The sequence below is a fragment of the Taurulus bubalis genome, assembly GCF_910589615.1.
Source record: "Taurulus bubalis genome assembly, chromosome: 10".
Taxonomy (NCBI): domain Eukaryota; kingdom Metazoa; phylum Chordata; class Actinopteri; order Perciformes; family Cottidae; genus Taurulus; species Taurulus bubalis.
The window spans coordinates 5,618,045-5,641,365 of NC_136598.1; the positions used below are offsets into that span (position 1 = coordinate 5,618,045).

Below are 23,321 nucleotides of genomic sequence, written 5' to 3' on the forward strand. Positions count from 1 at the left end.
TTCGCAACCGAAGCTGAGGCCATTGACGTGATGCGTCGAACACAGCAAATGTTGGCTATGTCAAACATAAGGCTACACAAGATAGCCTCAAATCGAACAGAAGTGATGAATGCCTTTCCGGCAGAGGAAAGAGCAAACAACATCAAAGAGCTCAACCTCTCTGAAGACGACTTACCTGTCCAACGGAGCCTTGGGGTAAGCTGGAATATTATGTCTGACACTTTCACTTTCCATGTTCCTGAAGTTCAAAAACCATTCACACGCCAAGGCATACTGTCAACAGTAAACAGTCTGTTTGATCCACTTGGTTTCTTGGCTCCTGACACTATTGAAGGCAGATTGCTCCTCAGAGAGTTTTCGACCCAAGTTACAGAATGAGACACATGTCTTCCTGAGGCCAAATCTGAAGATTGGAGAAGATGGCATGAATCGCTGTCAGCACTAAAAGAGATACATATCCCACGCACATATGCATCATTCTCTACTTCCAAAGGTCAGAACACAGAACTGTGTGTCTTCTCTGATGCCTCTGTCAAAGCAATATCAGCAGTGGCTTACCTGAAGGTAACAAATGAGCGGGGTCACAGCAGAGGTGTCAAGTAACGAAGTACAAATACTTCGTTACCTTACTTAAGTAGACATTTTGGGTGTCTATACTTTACTGGAGTATTTATTTTTAGACGACTTTTTACTTCTACTCCCTACATTTTAAAAATAGCATCGTTACGATTTTATTTTGGTTTGTTTTCACTCCGGCTTGTCATCGTTCAAAAACACACACACAAAAAACCTCTCCGCCCCGTTGCCCAAAGATACGTGCGCGCGCACACAGGTGAGCACTGAGCACACACACCAGCGGACAGAGAGCGTCGAAAAATATGTCGCGTGAAAAGTAGACCGCTATATCTGCGTTTTAAACGCTCCCAGGGTGAAGATGCAACAGCAGCTCTCCTGTGAGGAGCACCGGAGTTCTCCTCGCACCGGAGCAGCTCTCTGAACACGGAGCAGCTCCCTGGACCCGGAGCAGCTCCCTGGACCCGGAGCAGCTCTCTGAACACGGAGCAGCTCTCTGAACCCGGAGCAGCTCTCCTGCTCCAGGTGAAACGAGCCAAAGTGCTCGTGTCTTCTACCAACAATGAGCTGCTGGCTTCACATATTACAAAAGTACAAAGTACACGGATATAAAACTAAGTCATTAATAAATACATGGACAAATGCCTGTACTTTTGGGTAAATGGTTACGGTACGCCGTTAACAGGTTACGCTTAAGCATGCGCGATTTGACGCGACGCCATGAGCTCCGTGAGCTCGTCTTTTCTTGCTGTTGCGTTTCTCAAAATAAAAAAACAGATCTAAGCTCAATATTGAGAGAGGCCATATGAAATCTACAACCCCGTTTATAACATATGTGTCGAGGAAAGCAGGTCACTGCAGCCACTAATACTGATACAACGTGATGGCTCACATATCTGCATTCATTCTGTTTTGTTTGGCAAAAAAAATTAAAAGCGTATTGTTTTCCACAATGAGCTATTTAGTAGTAACTAAATACGAGTTATTTTTTTGCACAGATAGAACTTACACAAAACATTGTCTGATGGGGCAATCTGATTTACTTGAAAGTGATTGCAATTTTCTTTATTCTGTTACTTATAAAAGCACAGATGAGTCACACAATTATGTTATTTACAGAAAAAGTTTGAGAACCACAGCTTTAAGTGTTTGTGTCGGAGTCGCCGCTGCCGCCTATTTTGCACTATTACAATACTTATAGGCAACTAGTTATCATGTCTTCCGCTCCATGAAACGCATGTTAATGCTCAGTAGTACACATATGGTACTTTAATGTATTTGCATTGTAATAAAATGTGATCTTTTTAAATGGGCATATATGCAGCTGAAACGGGTAGCCTAGTGCATCCCACATTTTTCAACATAACATTTTAAAACATTATAGTCATTATGGCCTTTATAAAATGATTGTTTTAGGGGAGGTGGGGTAGTGCACTATAGGCCCCTGAGAGGCTTAAGAGTTTGTCCTTAATGGAAAAAAAAACATTCCCCTTACACTACTTTTACTTTTATACTTTTAAGTAGTTTTTAAACCAGTACTTTTACACTTTTACTTAAGTAAAAAGCTTGAGTTGATACTTCAACTTTTACAGAAGTATTTTTAAACCCTAGTATCTATACTTCTACTTGAGTAATGAATGTAAATACTTTTGACACCTCTCAAAACACAGCGAACACAGGTCACAGCGAAGTAGGATTTGTCTTCGGTAAATCCAAGCTCGTTCCCCAACCTAAGCTGACGATCCCTAGGTTAGAGTTATGTGCAGCTGTATTGGCTGTTGAAATTGCAGAGCTAGTCATCAAAGAGATTGACCTGAAAGTAATTACAACAAAATTCTACACCGACAGCAGAGTCGTGTTAGGATACATACACAATGAGAGAAGAAGATTTTACGTCTATGTAAGTAACCGTTGTAATGGGAATTTTCTATCCTTAGTTGTATAGGAACCTCTTAAACCTGTTAATGCAAATATCCTTCTGTCTAATGTTAATTGCATGCCACTACCGTAGCTGTTATCAAGTATCACTCACGTCTGCCGAAAGGTCATGAATCAAGTGAAGTAAGAAGACCAGGGAGACGGTCTGGTCCTTTGTTTTAGCCTCAACCTGAAACCCCAGACTTCTTTGTTCTAACCTATCTTTGTTCTCTGTATATAAATGCCCATGTATCATGTTGATCCTCAGTGCATCCTTGAGCAGAGTCCAGAGTGACTCTGTTTAACGCTGCCTCTTCTCTGCGCAGGGAATAATTGATTTCATAGACAAGTTCTGGTTTCTCGATTTTTATGATTTCAGCTTATAAAGACTCAACACCGGGTAGGGTGAAATTTTACCGTTACACCGTGTACAGCGCATTCAACAGTCGACACGACCAGAGCAATGGAGTTATGTTCCCTCTGAGTTAAATCTAGCAGATCATGAATCCCGATCTGTTCCCGCTGCGAAGCTTAAAGGCACCACATGGCTAACAGGACCAGCTTTCTTGACCAAGCTGAAAAGTCCAGTAGTCAACACTGAAGAGGAGATGACATATGTCCTCGTAGATCCAGATGCTAATGATGAGATTCGCAGCAAAGTAACATCCCTCGCCACAAGAGTTACTGAAGACAAGCTGGGTTCAAAGAGGTTTGAGCATTTTTCGAAATGGAGCTCGCTCACCAAAGCTGTGGCCCGCCTCTGTCATATAGCTCAATGCTTCTCTCTCCCATCAAACAAACAAAGCTGTGCTGCCTGGCACATGTGCAAGAAGAAGATGTCAGTTGCTGACATTGTCAAAGCAGAGCACGTCATCATAAAGTGTGTGTAACATGAAAGCTATTCAGAAGAGTTGAAATGCATTCGGTCAAACCGTGACCTCTCTAAAACCAGTCCTCTTCATAAACTTCGGCCAGTCATCGACAGTGAAGGCCTGCTGAGAATAGGTGGATGCATCGATCAAGCACAACTTGAAAGTTGTGAAGCCCATACAATCATTATCCCAGGTCGTAACCACATATCAACTCTGCTTGTCCGCCACCATCATGAATGTGTGAAACATCAGGGCAGACACTTCACTGAAGGTGCAATCCGCGCCAGTGGTCTGTGGATGGTAAGAGGAAAACGTCTCATCAGCAGCTGCATTTATATGTGTGTCACATGCAAAAAGCTGCGAGGAAGAATGGAACAACAACAAATGTCTGATCTACCTGTTGAACGTTTGCAGGTAGACCCTCCATTTTCCTATGTGGGAATTGACGTCTTTGGGCCATGGGAGGTCATCACACGTCACACCAGAGCTGGCCAAGCTAGGGACAAAAGGTGGGCAATCCTGTTTACGTGTATGTCCACACGTGCCATTCATATTGAGGTAATCGAAACAATGACCTCCTCGAGCTTCATAAACGCCCTCAGGAGATTTTTCTCCATCAGAGGCCATGCTAAACAGCTTTGATCAGACTGTGGAACCAATTTTGTTAGAGCATCTAAGGAGCTGAAAATTAATTTACAGTGTAATCCAGATACAAGCATAGAAGACTACCTTCTTCAACAAAAATGCACCTGGGTTTTCAACCCTCCTCACTCCTCTCATATGGGTGGTGCTTCGGAGCGCATGATTGGAGTTTCTAGGCGAATTCTAGATTGCATGCTCCTCCAAGTTGGACCTTTGAAACTCACACATGAAGTGCTAATCACCTTTATGGCAGAGGTCAGCGCTATCGTGAATGCTAGACCGTTAATCCCTGTATCTACCGACCCAGAGGCTCCCTTCATTCTAACCCCTGCTATGTTACTGACGCAGAAAACGAGCGCATCTCCTTGTCCAGCTAGCGAGTTTTCAAAAAGAGATTTGCTCAAGAACCAGTGGAAGAGGGTTCAGGCCTTGGCAGAGACTTTTTGGGCTAGGTGGCAGCAAGAATATTTGAGCACGCTACAACAACGTCAAAAGTGGCAAGCACCAAAACCCAATCTCAAAGAAGGAGACATAGTTCTGATGAAGGACAGCCAGACAAAAAGAAATCAGTGGCCAATGGGAATTATTGTGACTGCTATTCCCAGTAAAGATGGACTGGTAAGGAAGGTGGAAGTAAAAGTGACGAGACATCAGACGGTCAAGATATTCTCCAGACCCATTTCTGAGGTGGTACTGCTGTTCTCCCAGGAAGACAAGGAAACGCCAACAAGTTCTCATTCAACACATCAGTCTCTGCAGCATGGAGGTCAATAACAGAGCAGCGTGGTCAACTCACTGCAAGCCGCATTCAGACATTTGGTACAATAGCAGTTGTTCTCTTGTACAGACTCTGACTAGAAAGGACTGTGGGTTAATATGTACTGAAAAGGAATCCTCCTCGCCAGGATATTCCTCGAGTGTTCAAGAATTGACAGAACAGGTTATATTACAGTTAAGGTTATTTATTTAGCAATTACACACATACATGAAATGCATACCTACAAGGCCTTGGACTCAGCTCCCCTGATGGTCTGTTCCGCATACAGTCTGCACACAGTCAGCACACCCCCAGAATGAGAGTGGGCCTCGTTCTCTAAGAACAATGGATATTTATCCCATTTCTGTGAGACTCCCCCTTATCTGACTTTCATATTTGTCTCAGTCTTTGTAGCGAAAAAGGGAGCTGAGTCCGTCTGTAATTCAGACATCTAGCTGACATCAGCAGCAAAGACAGTCTGTCTGTATCTAATCTGTTTAGCCAAGGTCAAAAGCGACTGAGAACTTGACCAGTTACGATTTCTCAGCTTCGCTCAGCTTCGAGACACATTCTTTAGTATAAGTGGGACATGAAACTTTAGTCAAAGTAAAGTAGTACAACATATAAATCATTAAATTCTCTTCAGACCCTAATAAGAACCCTTTGTATTTCAATAGGGTCCACTCGGGACTGACTACGTCAGTCGCTCGGACTCTAATTAAAGCGATAAATAGACAATAAATCACATACATTATGTTTTCATTATATTCCACGCCTGGTGAGCTATTTTGATTTGAGTTTGTCCTGCCTCCCACATGACTGCCTGTGCCCTGATGGGTGGTGTGAAACGATGACCAAAACCGCCAAAGGGGATGACTCAGACCTGCATATAAAAGTAAATAATTCTTCATGAAGCTCAGAAAGGTAGGGCAGATATGGGGGCATTTCTAGACAGGTTTTTGTTCTTGTATGTCTACGTGATCTTGATTTTGTTCTCTTCCCCCTTTTTGGTATCAGAGTCTTCCTCTCTTTTCTCATCTTGTAAGTTAAGGAGACACTTTTATCTTAATGGGATGCACAAGCCTGGTGATGTGGTTTTGGGTGGGCTGTTTGAGGTCCACTACACCTCTGTCTTCCCTGAGCTGTCGTTCACCTCAGAACCAAATCAGCTCAGCTGCCAAGGGTAAGTTTCTTATTCATGTAGCAGACAACATGTGTACATGATTATAAATAATTAATTGCTTTTTAGTCGTTAACCATTACATTTCATGTTAGCTTTGACACTGCAGGGTTCAGGCATGCCATGACCATGGCCTTTGCTATTGATGAGATCAATAAAAACTCCAATCTTGTACCTAATGTGACTCTGGGATACAGTCTTTACGACAACTGTGCCACACTTGTAATTGGATTCAGTGCTGCATTGTTACTGGCCAGTGGTCAAGAGGAGCAGTTTCTGCTTCAGGAGGAATGTTTGGGGACCCCTCCAATTCTGGGAATTGTCGGTGATTCCTTCACAACATTTACTATCGCCACCTCTGATGTGATAGGTTTATTTAATCTGCCCATTGTAAGTTCACCTCCTTCAGTCTTGCTTATAGCTGAGCTTTTGATGTGCCATATTTGTATGTATTTAGAATTGTACAATGATAGGACAGGAGATATACATTAATTCTCAGCTCCAGCTTCTCCAAAAAGTCTGTATTTGGTAAGAAGGGATATTCTTAATTTAGATTTGAAAAAGAGGATTTTTTTAAGTTTTAAAATTGTTTGCATGTTTCTGTTAATTTGCATGAGAAGTAAAACCTGCATGCGTACTATGTTTCTTCATAGGTGAGTTACTTTGCCACATGCTCCTGCCTGAGTGATAGGCAAAGGTTTCCATCCTTCTTCAGAACGATCCCAAGTGATGCTTTCCAGGTGAAACGCAGGTCTAGAAATAGCAAATGCAAATATATATTTCAGATGAAGTGAAATGAGCTTTAAAACATGTTCTGCCAATCAAAGGGAAATTGTGTCTTGAAAAGTAAAGTGCTGTATGTCTTTGTCCATTGTCGAGGAAGCTATATGGATCTAGGAAAAAGAGTATAATTATATCAACTAACTGTAATTGTATTGTGCGGCATTATTGGGTATGTTTCCTCTTAATGATCATTCAAAACCTTGCACTAATATCCCTGCTCTCTATTCTATAAGGTGCGTGCTATGATTATGATTATTAAACACTTTGGCTGGACTTGGGCTGGTCTGCTGGTCAGTGATGATGACTATGGACTCCATGTTGCCCGAACCTTCCAGTCAGACTTGGCTCAATCCGGTGGAGGTTGTCTAGCCTACTCAGAGATTTTACCCTGGGGTGAAAACCTTGCGGAACTAAAGAGGATTGTGGAAATAATGAAGAAATCCACAGCTCGAGTGGTCATTGTGTTTGCGCATCAGATCCACATGATTCAACTCATGGAAGAGGTATCCTATCTTCTCAATATGGTCTCACTCCCAACTCGTTAAATACTGCCACTTGGTCAGTGCCCCTCGACACATGATACTGACGCATGGAGGGAACCTTTAGCGTATGCAATGAAGCAAGCTTTCAACTAACTTCAATGTAAACCGATCCGCTTCAATATAAGACATTCTAAGCAACTGATGTAGTATAAAGTGAGTGGTCAAACAAATACATAACTTTTACCCAGAAGACCACTGACTGTGTGAAACAAAAATAAAATGTTGATTTATTGTTTCAGGTCAGTCCTGTGACCCATTAGTCACTTGTTTGTCATGTGAGTCACTAGTCAAGTAAGTCATCGGGCACTTGCTAGTCACATGAGTCGTTAATCACTAGGTAGTCACGTGGGTTGTTTGTTAGTCAAGTTAACCTTAACCACAAACTTTTCCTAACCTAACAGAGTAGATTTGTTGCCGAAACTTAAATTCCTATGAAGAGAGAAGTTTGTTTTGAAAAGATACTATGCATGTTACGGGTGAAAACTGACACTTTGTCGCTGACACGTCCAAAACTGACACCACAGGGGTACCGAGAGTGTCATGGTTTGAAGTTCTGGGCCAATGACCAAGTATTTGACGAGGTGAGGGTGAGAACTTGTTGATCTCTTTTCTAATTCAGTCCTACAAAGTAGACTATATTTGTTGTATGAAAATAAATCAATTTGATTCAATGAAATACACAGGTGGTGAGGGAGAATGTGACAGGCCTTCAGTGGATTGCCAGTGAAGCCTGGTCAGCAGCTGCTGTGCTCCAGACCCCCCGCCTTATGCCATACTTGAGTGGCACACTTGGCATTGCCATCCGCCGAGGAGAAATACCAGGGCTCAGGGATTTTCTATTAGGAATACGTCCTGACCTACGTATTAGTAGTAGTACTAATAATTATGGACATAGCATGGTAAGATTGTAACTTTACAATCAGATCTGTAATTACAATAATAATATTGTCATTTCTGTTAAGACTTTGTTATGAATACATTTCAGGTCATGCAGTTTTGGGAATACACATTTGATTGTAGATTTGCACCACCTCCAGCAGGTTGGATGGAGACTGGGGGAGAACTATGCACTGGACAGGAAGATCTAGAGAGTGTGGGGTCTAAGTTGTTGGATGTTTCTGATCTCAGGCCTGAGTACAATATTTACAAGGCTGTGTATGCCCTAGCATATGCTCTTGATGACATGCTGCAGTGCCTGCCAGGAAAAGGGCCTTTCAGAGGACACAGCTGTGCCACTTTGCAAACATTGGAGTCATGGCAGGTGTGATATCCGTTTACACTCAAGCTGTTTAGTTTTTGAAAACTGTCGCTGTATTTTGAGGTGTAACTGAAATATGTTCTATGGAAAGAAGACATTATTAACGATGCCATTAGTAGGCCAGTTTGACCCTCCTGATTGTCTTTGAGAAGAAGAATAAGTTGAAAGACAAGATAAAATGTACTTTATTGATCAAATTTAGAGAGCTTATATTGCACTATATTTGAAAGCTTACAATCTATCACACAGAACATCTGAAATAGTATGCACAATCAACAACAGTATATTTGTATTTGAGTTGAGCCTTTTTTTATTTGAATTACCCCATGTATAGCTGATGCATTACTTGGAAAAGGTCAACTTCACCACATCATTTGGTGATCAAGTTTCCTTTGATGAAAATGGTGATGCCTTACCAATATATGATGTCATGAACTGGCTGTGGCTCCCTGATGGAAGAACTAAAGTTCAGAATGTGGGGCTTGTTAAGAAGTTGGCCTCCAAAGGTGAAGAACTCACACTCGATGATGACAAAATCTTCTGGAACTTTGACTCCAAACAGGTTACACATTTGTATTGTTGATTTTATCGTAGTACTGTATGCCCCAGAATAACTGAATCAAACAGTTTACAATAACTGTGATATAACTCTTACAATCCCTTCAGCCACCCCTGTCAGTGTGCAGTGAAAGCTGTCCTCAAGGTACCCGCATGGCCAGAAAAAAGGGGCAGCCTTTTTGCTGTTTTGACTGTGTACCGTGCTCTGAGGGAAAGTTCAGCAATGACACAGGCTAGTATCATTCTAAAACCATATGTTAAATTATTGAAGATGAATTTGTATCTTGCCCTTATTGGTGCCCAGGTGATGCATATCCATCGTAAGTGTCAGTGTTTACAGATGGGAGAGACAATGTCTTTGATGCTCTGTTCTCGTGTTTTCATATAGACTCCATGGAGTGCACCAGTTGTCCAGAGGACTTCTGGTCCAATGTCCAGCGTGACCAATGTGTTCCTAAAAAAACAGAGTTTCTCTCCTACCATGAGCCTCTGGGTATCTGCCTGACAACAACCTCATTGTTGGGAACATGTATCTGTGCTGTTGTCCTGGGAATCTTCACCTATCATCGCAGTACACCCATGGTACGCGCCAACAATTCAGAACTAAGTTTCTTGCTCTTGGTGTCACTTAAATTGTGTTTCCTGTGTTCACTGCTGTTTATCGGCCGTCCCAGGCTGTGGACATGCCAACTGAGACATGCAGCATTTGGGATCAGCTTTGTGCTTTGTGTCTCATGTATTCTGGTAAAAACCATAGTGGTTCTGGCTGTGTTCAAGGCCTCCAAGCCAGGAGGAGGAGCCAGCCTTAAGTGGTTTGGTGCCGTGCAGCAGAGAGGAACAGTTCTGGTTCTGACTTCTATTCAGGCATCAATCTGCACTGCTTGGATTGTCTCTGCCTCACCAGCTCCCCATAAAAACACTCAATACTACAACGACAAGATAGTTTACGAGTGTGTCGTTGGGTCCACGGTTGGTTTTGCCGTGTTACTAAGCTATATTGGCTTACTGGCTATCCTCAGCTTCGTGTTAGCATTTCTGGCAAGGAATCTTCCAGACAACTTCAATGAGGCTAAGCTCATCACTTTCAGCATGCTGATCTTCTGTGCTGTGTGGGTGGCCTTTGTCCCTGCTTATATCAACTCCCCAGGAAAATATGCAGATGCTGTGGAAGTATTTGCCATCCTGGCCTCCAGTTTTGGTCTCTTGTTGGCACTGTTTGGACCCAAATGTTATATAATCCTGCTGAGACCAGAGAAGAACACAAAGAAAGCAATAATGGGGCGAGGTGAATTTAACAAATAATCCTATCCACGGGGTAGTTTGCATTCAACAAAATCAACTAAAATAAATACATTTAAAAAAATGATCTTTGATTATTATTGTTATTTTTGTATGATCCATTTTTTTAATACAATCCCATGTCTAATTTTATAGCAGTAAATTGACAAAAACTAAAATAACGAAATATACATACCCTCCTCCCGCTCTAATTAGTCAAATCAGATACATTTAACAAATTACTGTTAAAAGTCCAATCAAAAAGGCCATTGGGAAATTGGATGTTTGTGTGTATAGATGCAGCTGTGTCAAATGTATTACTCATAATTAAAAAGGAACATAATCCATAATCCAATTGCAGTACCACCTTCATTTTATATACGCTGTCCTGCCCACTATAGAGAAAACTATAAAAAAGGAAAAAATAGAAAACAGAAACTGGATTTTTGAAGACAAAGCCGCTATCAGTTCTGAAAATAACAACTATGCAATGGCCAAATATGAATCCTCTAATTAAGCCGGAATGGAAAATGAGATCTGATTGAAAGACTCATTTTAAGTACCATATTAATTAAACATGCTAGCTGTATAATTTCCATCAGTAGGCTATCAAAGTTTGCTTATTGTAGGTTTTTCAATATGAATCAAAACATATTTCCTTCTCAGATTGAGTTCAAAAGGGTATAACACTACGAAATCTTCGAGCACGCATCCGCGCTATACGATGCTGACGATTTGAAAATATTCACTCTGTCGCGGTAATTCTGCACAGAAATATGATTCAACGTCTCCAAGATTCAGTCGAACTTCCGCTTCCTCTGCCTTGTGTCCGCGAGATCATGAGATTCACACAGCAAGATATGAGCATTCTACACACCAACGTGTCATATGATGCGTACACAGCTTCACTGTGAGAGAGAGAAAAGAGAGAGCAAGGACGCTGAGCGAAGCTATACTGGAGAGGACGCCGCAGCTTCAACCATAAATAGAGCCTGAAGGAGTCGATCCCTGAGATGAAGAGGACAAAGCCAAGCAAAGGGATCCATTTGAAGATAGGTTAGTATATTTACTGAACTTTGCAATCGCATATTTACGTTAGTAACGGGACCTGTAGCCAGATAGAACTGCTGCTAACACGGAGCTAGTGGTAGCGAGCTAATGCGCGCTGAGGGGGATTTAGATGGCTACAGGGTGGCTATAAGACTGAACGGTGGGTAATCAAATATTGTCACGATCCCCATTAACTTTCTTTCAGTGAACTTAGTACGCCTAGTAGTGTTGGATCTCCGTTATTCGCTACTACAGAGTGTCTACGTTAGCTGCTACTAACACAGAGCTAACAAGAGCTAACGGAGATATCTGACTACAGCGTCTCTATAAGACTCAACGGTAGTCGTTACTTTCTATCAGTGAACTCATTCTAACTAGTAGTAATTTATTTTAGAGAGGATTCACAGCCGCGAGGGTCCAGAGGACAACATAACATCGCTGCAGCAGCCTGCCAGTCTGTCTGCCTGCCAACACATCACCACCGCAGGCCACAAAGCCAGCCACAGCACATAAACCCCACCATATAATAATATAATATATATATATATATATATATATATAATATCATAATTTGGTTTTAGACATTTATTTACATGTGTCTACCATTTTATTAATATATTTCACTGCTTTTGTGAACCTAAGACCTTTGGTAAAACAATGTCTAGCACCAAAACAGTTCTTCCACATGAGTTATGTTTTCACAAGAGATATGAAGAATTGCCAAACTCGAGATTCAAATTTTCAGCTTTAGTAATATTTTCTCTTTACACTTTTGCCATAGGACAATGGTGCCTCATTATATAGAGAGCTGAGATTGTTCTGCAATTTTTTTTATGTAAAACACATGGCTATCTAAAATATGCAAGTGCCTTTAACCCTCTGGAGTCGGGGGTCGATTTTACATAATTTCTTAAATTCACCTTTTTAAAGTCACTTGCATATGATATATACCCATGTGTTTTACATCTAAAATTGCAGAACAATCTCAACAGATCGTAACCACATATCGTAACCACATATCAACTCTGCTTGTCCGCCACCATCATGAATGTGTGAAACATCAGGGCAGACACTTCACTGAAGGTGCAATCCGCGCCAGTGGTCTGTGGATGGTAAGAGGAAAACGTCTCATCAGCAGCTGCATTTATATGTGTGTCACATGCAAAAAGCTGCGAGGAAGAATGGAACAACAACAAATGTCTGATCTACCTGTTGAACGTTTGCAGGTAGACCCTCCATTTTCCTATGTGGGAATTGACATCTTTGGGCCATGGAAGGTCATCACACGTCACACCAGAGCTGGCCAAACTAGGGACAAAAGGTGGGCAATCCTGTTTACGTGTATGTCCACACGTGCCATTCATATTGAGGTAATCGAAACAATGACCTCCTCGAGCTTCATAAACGCCCTCAGGAGATTTTTCTCCATCAGAGGCCATGCTAAACAGCTTCGATCAGACTGTGGAACCAATTTTGTTAGAGCATCTAAGGAGCTGAAAATTAATTTACAGTGTAATCCAGATACAAGCATAGAAGACTACCTTCTTCAACAAAAATGCACCTGGGTTTTCAACCCTCCTCACTCCTCTCATATGGGTGGTGCTTGGGAGCGCATGATTGGAGTTTCTAGGCGAATTCTAGATTGCATGCTCCTCCAAGTTGGACCTTTGAAACTCACACATGAAGTGCTAATCACCTTTATGGCAGAGGTCAGCGCTATCGTGAATGCTAGACCGTTAATCCCTGTATCTACCGACCCAGAGGCTCCCCTCATTCTAACCCCTGCTATGTTACTGACGCAGAAAACGAGCGCATCTCCTTGTCCAGCTAGCGAGTTTTCAAAAAGAGATTTGCTCAAGAACCAGTGGAAGAGGGTTCAGGCCTTGGCAGAGACTTTTTGGGCTAGGTGGCAGCAAGAATATTTGAGCACGCTACAACAACGTCAAAAGTGGCAAGCACCAAAACCCAATCTCAAAGAAGGAGACATAGTTCTGATGAAGGACAGCCAGACAAAAAGAAATCAGTGGCCAATGGGAATTATTGTGACTGCTATTCCCAGTAAAGATGGACTGGTAAGGAAGGTGGAAGTAAAAGTGACGAGACATCAGACGGTCAAGATATTCTCCAGATCCATTTCTGAGGTGGTACTGCTGTTCTCCCAGGAAGACAAGGAAACGCCAACAAGTTCTCATTCAACACATCAGTCTCTGCAGCATGGAGGTCAATAACAGAGCAGCGTGGTCAACTCACTGCAAGCCGCATTCAGACATTTGGTACAATAGCGGTTGTTCTCCTGTACAGACTCTGACTAGAAAGGACTGTGGGTTAATATGTACTTAGTGACATATTTCTTAATATGTCAGGCGGGGAGTGTGTTGGAATGAATGTATTGGGTTCATGCTATATGTTCTATAGCAACACCTAGTGGTGATCGTGTATAGCTGAACTGAAGAGGAAGTGAGCTAATCATAAGTAACAGGAAGTGATGTGCAGGAAGTTCCGTTTGCCCATGAGGTCACAGAGAGGGAATCTCAGTTTGCAATCCTTGGTTTAAAGTCCACAAATTCGGCTTCATCAGTAAGTCATCTATTATTTACAGTTGTATTAACATGTTTAGCTGAATATTTATTTTGTTGAATACAGTATTGTTTGGTGTTTATTTACTGTGAACTACATATGGATGTGCTATTTTGTAGTACTTACAAAGGCATGTGTTTGTGCTCTTTTTCAGATTTATAATAGTATTACTTATTTTCCTACATTAAATTCTGCCAACTACAACAACTTGTCTGTTCCTTGGAGAATACGGTGCTGGAGGATATAAATGTCAAGCTGGCTGGAAAGCTGAAGAATACGTTTCTGACAACAATCTTTAGCGAAGACAGTACAAGTAGCATGAATCATATTGGTGGCAAACGCAACAAAAATAACACAAATCTGAGTTCCTGGTATATATGATGAAAACCACACAACATAACTATGTGCAGGGATCATGTATTACTTGCTTATGATATCAACACAAGAAATAGCCATGAATAACCGCTCGCAGCTTTAATTATTATTCATGATTATTATTTTTCTCATTTGGACTGCTTTTTGGGGGACTTGTCATATTCGAAAACTCACCAAATTTGGAAGACCTGTTAAGCCTGGTGAAAAACGCGATGTATCAAAGCCGGGGAAAAAAGTTCCAAAAAATGACTCTCTAGCGCCCCCTGCAAGTTGGACCGGCGACGCCCCTCGCCCAGAATGTTTTTTTGACTTGAAAAAATTCACACATGTCCGTCTCCACCTGCTCTACAAAAAAGCCTCTCAGACCCATAAAGTCCGCCTAGGAATATTTTCCGCCATCTTGAATTTTGTGAATTTCAATAGGGTCCTCTCGGGACTGACTACGTCAGTCGCTTGGACCCTAATAATAATAATAAGAATCCCAGCAATTTCAATAGGGTCCTCTTGGACTGACTACGTCAGTCGCTCGGACCCTAATAATAATAATAAGAATCCCAGCAATTTCAATAGGGTCCTCTCGGACTGACTACGTCAGTCGCTCTGACCCTAATAATAATAATAATAATAATAATCCCAGTAATTTCAATAGGGTCCTCTCGGACTGACTACGTCAGTCGCTCTGACCCTAATAATAACCCTTTGTATTTCAATAGGGTCCTCTTGGACTGACTACGTCAGTCGCTCGGACCCTAATAATAATAATAAGAATAATCCCAGTAATTTCAATAGGGTCCTCTCGGACTGACTACGTCAGTCGCTCGGACCCTAATAATAACCCTTTGTATTTCAATAGGGTCCTCTCGGGACTGACTACGTCAGTCGCTCGGACCCTAATTAAAGCGATAAACAGACAATAAATCACATACATTATGTTTTCATTATATTCCACGCCTGGTGAGCTATTTTGATTTGAGTTTGTCCTGCCTCCCACATGACTGCCTGTGCCCTGATGGGTGGTGTGAAACGATGACCAAAACCGCCAAAGGGGATGACTCAGACCTGCATATAAAAGTAAATAATTCTTCATGAAGCTCAGAAAGGGAGGGCAGATATGGGGGCATTTCTAGACAGGTTTTTGTTCTTGTATGTCTACCTGATCTTGATTTTGTTCTCTTCCCCCTTTTTGGTATCAGAGTCTTCCTCTCTTTTCTCATCTTGTAAGTTAAGGAGACACTTTTATCTTAATGGGATGCACAAGCCTGGTGATGTGGTTTTGGGTGGGCTGTTTAAGGTCCACTACACCTCTGTCTTCCCTGAGCTGTCGTTCACCTCAGAACCAAATCAGCTCAGCTGCCAAGGGTAAGTTTCTTATTCATGTAGCAGACAACATGTGTACATGATTATAAATAATTAATTGCTTTTTAGTCGTTAACCATTACATTTCATGTTAGCTTTGACACTGCAGGGTTCAGGCATGCCATGACCATGGCCTTTGCTATTGATGAGATCAATAAAAACTCCAATCTTGTACCTAATGTGACTCTGGGATACAGTCTTTACGACAACTGTGCCACACTTGTAATTGGATTCAGTGCTGCATTGTTACTGGCCAGTGGTGAAGAGGAGCAGTTTCTGCTTCATGAGGAATGTTTGGGGACCCCTCCAATTCTGGGAATTGTCGGTGATTCCTTCACAACATTTACTATCGCCACCTCTGATGTGATGGGTTTATTTAATCTGCCCATTGTAAGTTCACCTCCTTCAGTCTTGCTTATAGCTGAGCTTTTGATGTGCCATATTTGTATGTATTTAGAATTGTACAATGATAGGACAGGAGATATACATTAATTCTCAGCTCCAGCTTCTCCAAAAAGTCTGTATTTGGTAAGAAGGGATATTCTTAATTTAGATTTGAAAAAGAGGATTTTTTAAGTAGGTTTAAATTGTTTGCATATTTCTGTTAATTTGCATGAGAAGTAAAACCTGCATGCGTACTATGTTTCTTCATAGGTGAGTTACTTTGCCACATGCTCCTGCCTGAGTGATAGGCAAAGGTTTCCATCCTTCTTCAGAACGATCCCAAGTGATGCTTTCCAGGTGAAACGCAGGTCTAGAAATAGCAAATGCAAAATATATTTCAGATGAAGTGAAATGAGCTTTAAAACATGTTCTGCCAATCAAAGGGAAATTGTGTCTTGAAAAGTAAAGTGCTGTATGTCTTTGTCCATTGTCGAGGAAGCTATATGGATCTAGGAAAAAGAGTATAATTATATCAACTAACTGTAATTGTATTGTGCGGCATTAATGGGTATGTTTCCTCTTAATGATCATTCAAAACCTTGCACTAATACCCCTGCTCTCTATTCTATAAGGTGCGTGCTATGATTATGATTATTAAACACTTTGGCTGGACTTGGGCTGGTCTGCTGGTCAGTGATGATGACTATGGAGTCCATGTTGCCCGAACCTTCCAGTCAGACTTGGCTCAATCCGGTGGAGGTTGTCTAGCCTACTCAGAGATTTTACCCTGGGGTGAAAACCCTGCGGAACTAAAGAGGATTGTGGAAATAATGAAGAAATCCACAGCTCGAGTGGTCATTGTGTTTGCGCATCAGATCCACATGATTCAACTCATGGAAGAGGTATCCTATCTTCTCAATATGGTCTCACTCCCAACTCGTTAAATACTGCCACTTGGTCAGTGCCCCTCGACACATGATACTGATGCATGGAGGGAACCTTTAGCGTATGCAATGAAGCAAGCTTTCAATTAACTTCAATGTAAACCGATCCGCTTCAATATAAGACATTCTAAGCAACTGATGTAGTATAAAGTGAGTGGTCAAACAAATACATAACTTTTACCCAGAAGACCACTGACTGTGTGAAACAAAAATAAAATGTTGACTTATTGTTTCAGGTCAGTCCTGTGACCCATTAGTCACTTGTTTGTCATGTGAGTCACTAGTCAAGTAAGTCATCGGGCACTTGCTAGTCACATGAGTCGTTAATCACTAGATAGTCACGTGGGTTGTTTGTTAGTCAAGTTAACCTTAACCACAAACTTTTCCTAACCTAACAGAGTAGTTTTGTTGCCGAAACTTAAATTCCTATGAAGAGAGAAGTTTGTTTTGAAAAGATACTATGCATGTTACGGGTGAAAACTGACACTTTGTCGCTGACACGTCCAAAACTGACACCACAGGTGTACCGAGAGTGTCATGGTTTGAAGCTCTGGGCCAATGACCAAGTATTTGACGAGGTGAGGGTGAGAACTTGTTGATCTCTTTTCTAATTCAGTCCTACAAAGTAGACTATATTTGTTGTATGAAAATAAATCAATTTGATTCAATGAAATACACAGGTGGTGAGGGAGAATGTGACAGGCCTTCAGTGGATTGCCAGTGAAGCCTGGTCAGCAGCTGCTGTGCTCCAGACCCCCCGCCTTATGCCATACTTGAGTGGCACACTTGGCATTGCCATCCGCCGAGGAGAAATACCAGGGCTCAGGGATTTTCTATTAGGAATACGTCCTGACCTACGTATTAGTAGTAGTACTAATAATTATGGACATAGCATGGTAAGATTGTAACTTTACAATCAGATCTGTAATTACAATAATAATATTGTCATTTCTGTTAAGACTTTGTTATGAATACATTTCAGGTCATGCAGTTTTGGGAATACACATTTGATTGTAGATTTGCACCACCTCCAGCAGGTTGGATGGAGACTGGGGGAGAACTATGCACTGGACAGGAAGATCTAGAGAGTGTGGGGTCTAAGTTGTTGGATGTTTCTGATCTCAGGCCTGAGTACAATATTTACAAGGCTGTGTATGCCCTAGCATATGCTCTTGATGACATGCTGCAGTGCCTGCCAGGAAAAGGGCCTTTCAGAGGACACAGCTGTGCCACTTTGCAAACATTGGAGCCATGGCAGGTGTGATATCCGTTTACACTCAAGCTGTTTAGTTTTTGAAAACTGTCGCTGTATTTTGAGGTGTAACTGAAATATGTTCTATGGAAAGAAGACATTATTAACGATGCCATTAGTAGGCCAGTTTGACCCTCCTGATTGTCTTTGAGGAGAAGAATAAGTTGAAAGACAAGATAAAATGTACTTTATTGATCAAATTTAGAGAGCTTATATTGCACTATATTTGAAAGCTTACAATCTATCACACAGAACATCTGAAATAGTATGCACAATCAACAACAGTATATTTGTATTTGAGTTGAGCCTTTTTTTATTTGAATTACCCCATGTATAGCTGATGCATTACTTGGAAAAGGTCAACTTCACCACATCATTTGGTGATCAAGTTTCCTTTGATGAAAATGGTGATGCCTTACCAATATATGATGTCATGAACTGGCTGTGGCTCCCTGATGGAAGAACTAAAGTTCAGAATGTGGGGCTTGTTAAGAAGTTGGCCTCCAAAGGTGAAGAACTCACACTCGATGATGACAAAATCTTCTGGAACTTTGACTCCAAACAGGTTACACATTTGTATTGTTGATTTTATCGTAGTACTGTATGCCCCAGAATAACTGAATCAAACAGTTTAGAATAACTGTGATATAACTCTTACAATCCCTTCAGCCACCCCTGTCAGTGTGCAGTGAAAGCTGTCCTCAAGGTACTCGCATGGCCAGAAAAAAGGGGCAGCCTTTTTGCTGTTTTGACTGTGTACCGTGCTCTGAGGGAAAGTTCAGCAATGACACAGGCTAGTATCATTCTAAAACCATATGTTAAATTATTGAAGATGAATTTGTATCTTGCCCTTATTGGTGCCCAGGTGATGCATATCCATCGTAAGTGTCAGTGTTTACAGATGGGAGAGACAATGTCCTTGATGCTCTGTTCTTGTGTTTTCATATAGACTCCATGGAGTGCACCAGTTGTCCAGAGGACTTCTGGTCCAATGTCCAGCGTGACCAATGTGTTCCTAAAAAAACAGATTTTCTCTCCTACCATGAGCCTCTGGTTATCTGCCTGACAACAACCTCATTGTTGGGAACATGTATCTGTGCTGTTGTCCTGGGAATCTTCACCTATCATCGCAGTACACCCATGGTACGCGCCAACAATTCAGAACTAAGTTTCTTGCTCTTGGTGTCACTTAAATTGTGTTTCCTGTGTTCACTGCTGTTTATCGGCCGTCCCAGGCTGTGGACATGCCAACTGAGACATGCAGCATTTGGGATCAGCTTTGTGCTTTGTGTCTCATGTATTCTGGTAAAAACCATAGTGGTTCTGGCTGTGTTCAAGGCCTCCAAGCCAGGAGGAGGAGCCAGCCTTAAGTGGTTTGGTGCCGTGCAGCAGAGAGGAACAGTTCTGGTTCTGACTTCTATTCAGGCATCAATCTGCACTGCTTGGATTGTCTCTGCCTCACCAGCTCCCCATAAAAACACTCAATACCACAACGACAAGATAGTTTACGAGTGTGTCGTTGGGTCCACGGTTGGTTTTGCCGTGTTACTAAGCTATATTGGCTTACTGGCTATCCTCAGCTTCGTGTTAGCATTTCTGGCAAGGAATCTTCCAGACAACTTCAATGAGGCTAAGCTCATCACTTTCAGCATGCTGATCTTCTGTGCTGTGTGGGTGGCCTTTATCCCTGCTTATATCAACTCCCCAGGAAAATATGCAGATGCTGTGGAAGTATTTGCCATCCTGGCCTCCAGTTTTGGTCTCTTGTTGGCACTGTTTGGACCCAAATGTTATATAATCCTGCTGAGACCAGAGAAGAACACAAAGAAAGCAATAATGGGGCGAGGTGAATTTAACAAATAATCCTATTCACGGGGTAGTTTGCATTCAACAAAATCAACTAAAAGAAATACATTTAAAAAAATTATCTTTGATTATTATTGTTATTTTTGTATGATCCATTTTTTTAATACAATCCCATGTCTAATTTTATAGCAGTAAATTGACAAAAACTAAAATAACGAAATATACATACCCTCCTCCCGCTCTAATTAGTCAAATCAGATACATTTAACAAATTACTGTTAAAAGTCCAATCAAAAAGGCCATTGGGAAATTGGATGTTTGTGTGTATAGATGCAGCTGTGTCAAATGTATTACTCATAATTAAAAAGGAACATAATCCATAATCCAATTGCAGTACCACCTTCATTTTATATACGCTGTCCTGCCCACTATAGAGAAAACTATAAAAAAGGAAAAAAAATAAAACAGAAACTGGATTTTTGAAGACAAAGCCGCTATCAGTTCTGAAAATAACAACTATGCAATGGCCAAATATGAATCCTCTAATTAAGCCGGAATGGAAAATGAGATCTGATTGAAAGATTAATTTTAAGTACCATATTAATTAAACATGCTAGCTGTATAATTTCCATCAGTAGGCTATCAAAGTTTGCTTATTGTAGGTTTTTCAATATGAATCAAAACATATTTCCTTCTCAGATTGAGTTCAAAAGGGTATAACACTACGAAATCTTCGAGCACGCATCCGCGCTATACGATGCTGACGATTTGAAAATATTCACTCTGTCGCGGTAATTCTGCACAGAAATATGGTTCAACGTGTCCAAGATTCAGTCGAACTTCCGCTTCCTCTGCCTTGTGTCCGCGAGATCATGAGATTCACACAGCAAGATATGAGCATTCTACACACCAACGTGTCATATGATGCGTACACAGCTTCACTGTGAGAGAGAGAAAAGAGAGAGCAAGGACGCTGAGCGAAGCTATACTGGAGAGGACGCCGCAGCTTCAACCATGAATAGAGCCTGAAGGAGTCGATCCCTGAGATGAAGAGGACAAAGCCAAGCAAAGGGATCCATTTGAAGATAGGTTAGTATATTTACTGAACTTTGCAATCGCATATTTACGTTAGTAACGGGACCTGTAGCCAGATAGAACTGCTGCTAACACGAAGCTAGTGGTAGCGAGCTAATGCGCGCTGAGGGGGATATAGATGGCTACAGGGTGGCTATAAGACTGAACGGTGGGTAATCAAATATTGTCACGATCCCCATTAACTTTCTTTCAGTGAACTTAGTACGCCTAGTAGTGTTGGATCTCCGTTATTCGCTACTACAGAGTGTCTACGTTAGCTGCTACTAACACAGAGCTAACAAGAGCTAACGGAGATATCTGACTACAGCGTCTCTATAAGACTCAACGGTAATCGTTACTTTCTATCAGTGAACTCATTCTAACTAGTAGTAATTTATTTTAGAGAGGATTCACAGCCGCGAGGGTCCAGAGGACAACATAACATCGCTGCAGCAGCCTGCCAGTCCGTCTGCCTGCCAACACATCACCACCGCAGGCCACAAAGCCAGCCACAGCACATAACCCCCACCATATAATAATATAATATATATATATATATATATATATATATATATATATATATATATATATATATATATATATAATATCATAATTTGGTTTTAGACATTTATTTACATGTGTCTACCATTTTATTAATATATTTCACTGCTTTTGTGAACCTAAGACCTTTGGTAAAACAATTTCTAGCACCAAAACAGTTCTTCCACATGAGTTATGTTTTCACAAGAGATATGAAGAATTGCCAAACTCGAGATTCAAATTTTCAGCTTTAGTAATATTTTCTCTTTACACTTTTGCCATAGGACAATGGTGCCTCATTATATAGAGAGCTGAGATTGTTCTGCAATTTTTTTTATGTAAAACACATGGCTACCTAAAATATGCAAGTGCCTTTAACCCTCTGGAGTCGGGGGTCGATTTTACATAATTTCTTAAATTCACCTTTTTAAAGTCACTTGCATATGATATATACCCATGTGTTTTACATCTAAAATTGCAGAACAATCTCAACTCTCTATATAATGAGGCACCATTGACATAAGACACAAGTGTAAAGTGATAATATGGCCCTCAAGCTGAAAAAGTGACACTTGATTTTTGAAATTTTTCATATTGATTGTGAAAACATAACTTTACTCATGTGGTCGAACTGTTTTGGTGCTAGAAATTGTTTTACCAAAGGTTTTAGGTTCACAAAAGCAGTGGAATATATAAACAAAATGGAAGATACAGGTAAATAAAGGTCTAAAAACAAATGTATTATAATATGGTGGAGATGTGCTCTGTGGCTGCTGTTGTGGCCGGCCGGTGGTGGAGATCGGTTTGCAGGGAGAGACGGACTGGGAGTCTGCATGTTGTCCACTGGACCCTGGCAGCTATGACTCCTCTCTGTAAAATAAATTCACTACCAGTCAGTATGTAGTGACAATATTTGATTTGCACTGTTCAGTCTTAGATACATAAAAGAACATCCGGCACAAGTTACGAGCTAAAGTTGCTAAGCTAAGCTAACGTCAGTGTGGGGCCCACATTAACATTGCACCTGAAATAAGAACTGGACATGGACCCCCTCATATTCTCATTTGTTTATTATTTTTATTGATTGTTAATTATTTTGTTTGTTCACCTGGCATCTGTTTGTTTATCTGTTTATCGGAGGTTTGAATGATGTGAGGTTAATGTCGGTTACATGGATTTAAGTTCAGGCAAAGACATGGGTCAGCTCAGGGGTCCTTTGGGGAAAAGTGAGGGAAAAAGCTGCGCTCGCGCTATTCAGATTGGTCTAGAATAGCATGAAGTATGTAGTGTGGAGCTGATCAGTGTGTTTCTGTACTTTTCAGTGTGTTTGTGTACTGTTGCTCCTGTTAGTAAAGAAATTCTTAAAAAACCATGCACGCCTGGATCTCCTGTGTCCAAGTGCGCAACATCAACAAACTAAGTTAGTTATAGTCTTACAAAAACGTCACTGAGATCCAACACTACTAGTGGTACTAAGTTCACTGAAAGAAAGTTTACAGTGTTAATGACAATATTTGATTTGCACCGTTCAGTCTTAGGTACGTAAAAGAACATCTGGCACAAGTTACGAGCTAAAGTTGCGAAGCTAACATCAACAAACGTT

At 41.2% G+C, this 23,321-nt stretch overlaps 1 protein-coding gene across 1 annotated transcript; it reads left to right on the forward strand.

Annotated features, from left to right (window-relative positions):
* Nucleotides 1-6,064: 6,064 nt before the first annotated feature.
* Nucleotides 6,065-20,161, forward strand: LOC306742098 (uncharacterized protein; the record flags this gene model as incomplete). Its single annotated transcript, XM_079224438.1, has 17 exons — nt 6,065-6,331; nt 6,595-6,681; nt 6,958-7,227; nt 7,950-8,165; nt 8,252-8,527; nt 8,859-9,086; nt 9,191-9,314; nt 9,471-10,367; nt 15,454-15,721; nt 15,814-16,108; nt 16,373-16,459; nt 16,735-17,004; nt 17,727-17,942; nt 18,029-18,304; nt 18,636-18,863; nt 18,968-19,091; nt 19,248-20,161. The coding sequence occupies 17 exons, from the start codon at nt 6,065-6,067 to the stop codon at nt 20,159-20,161; spliced, it is 5,043 nt and encodes a 1,680-aa protein (XP_079080564.1).
* Nucleotides 20,162-23,321: the final 3,160 nt, after the last annotated feature.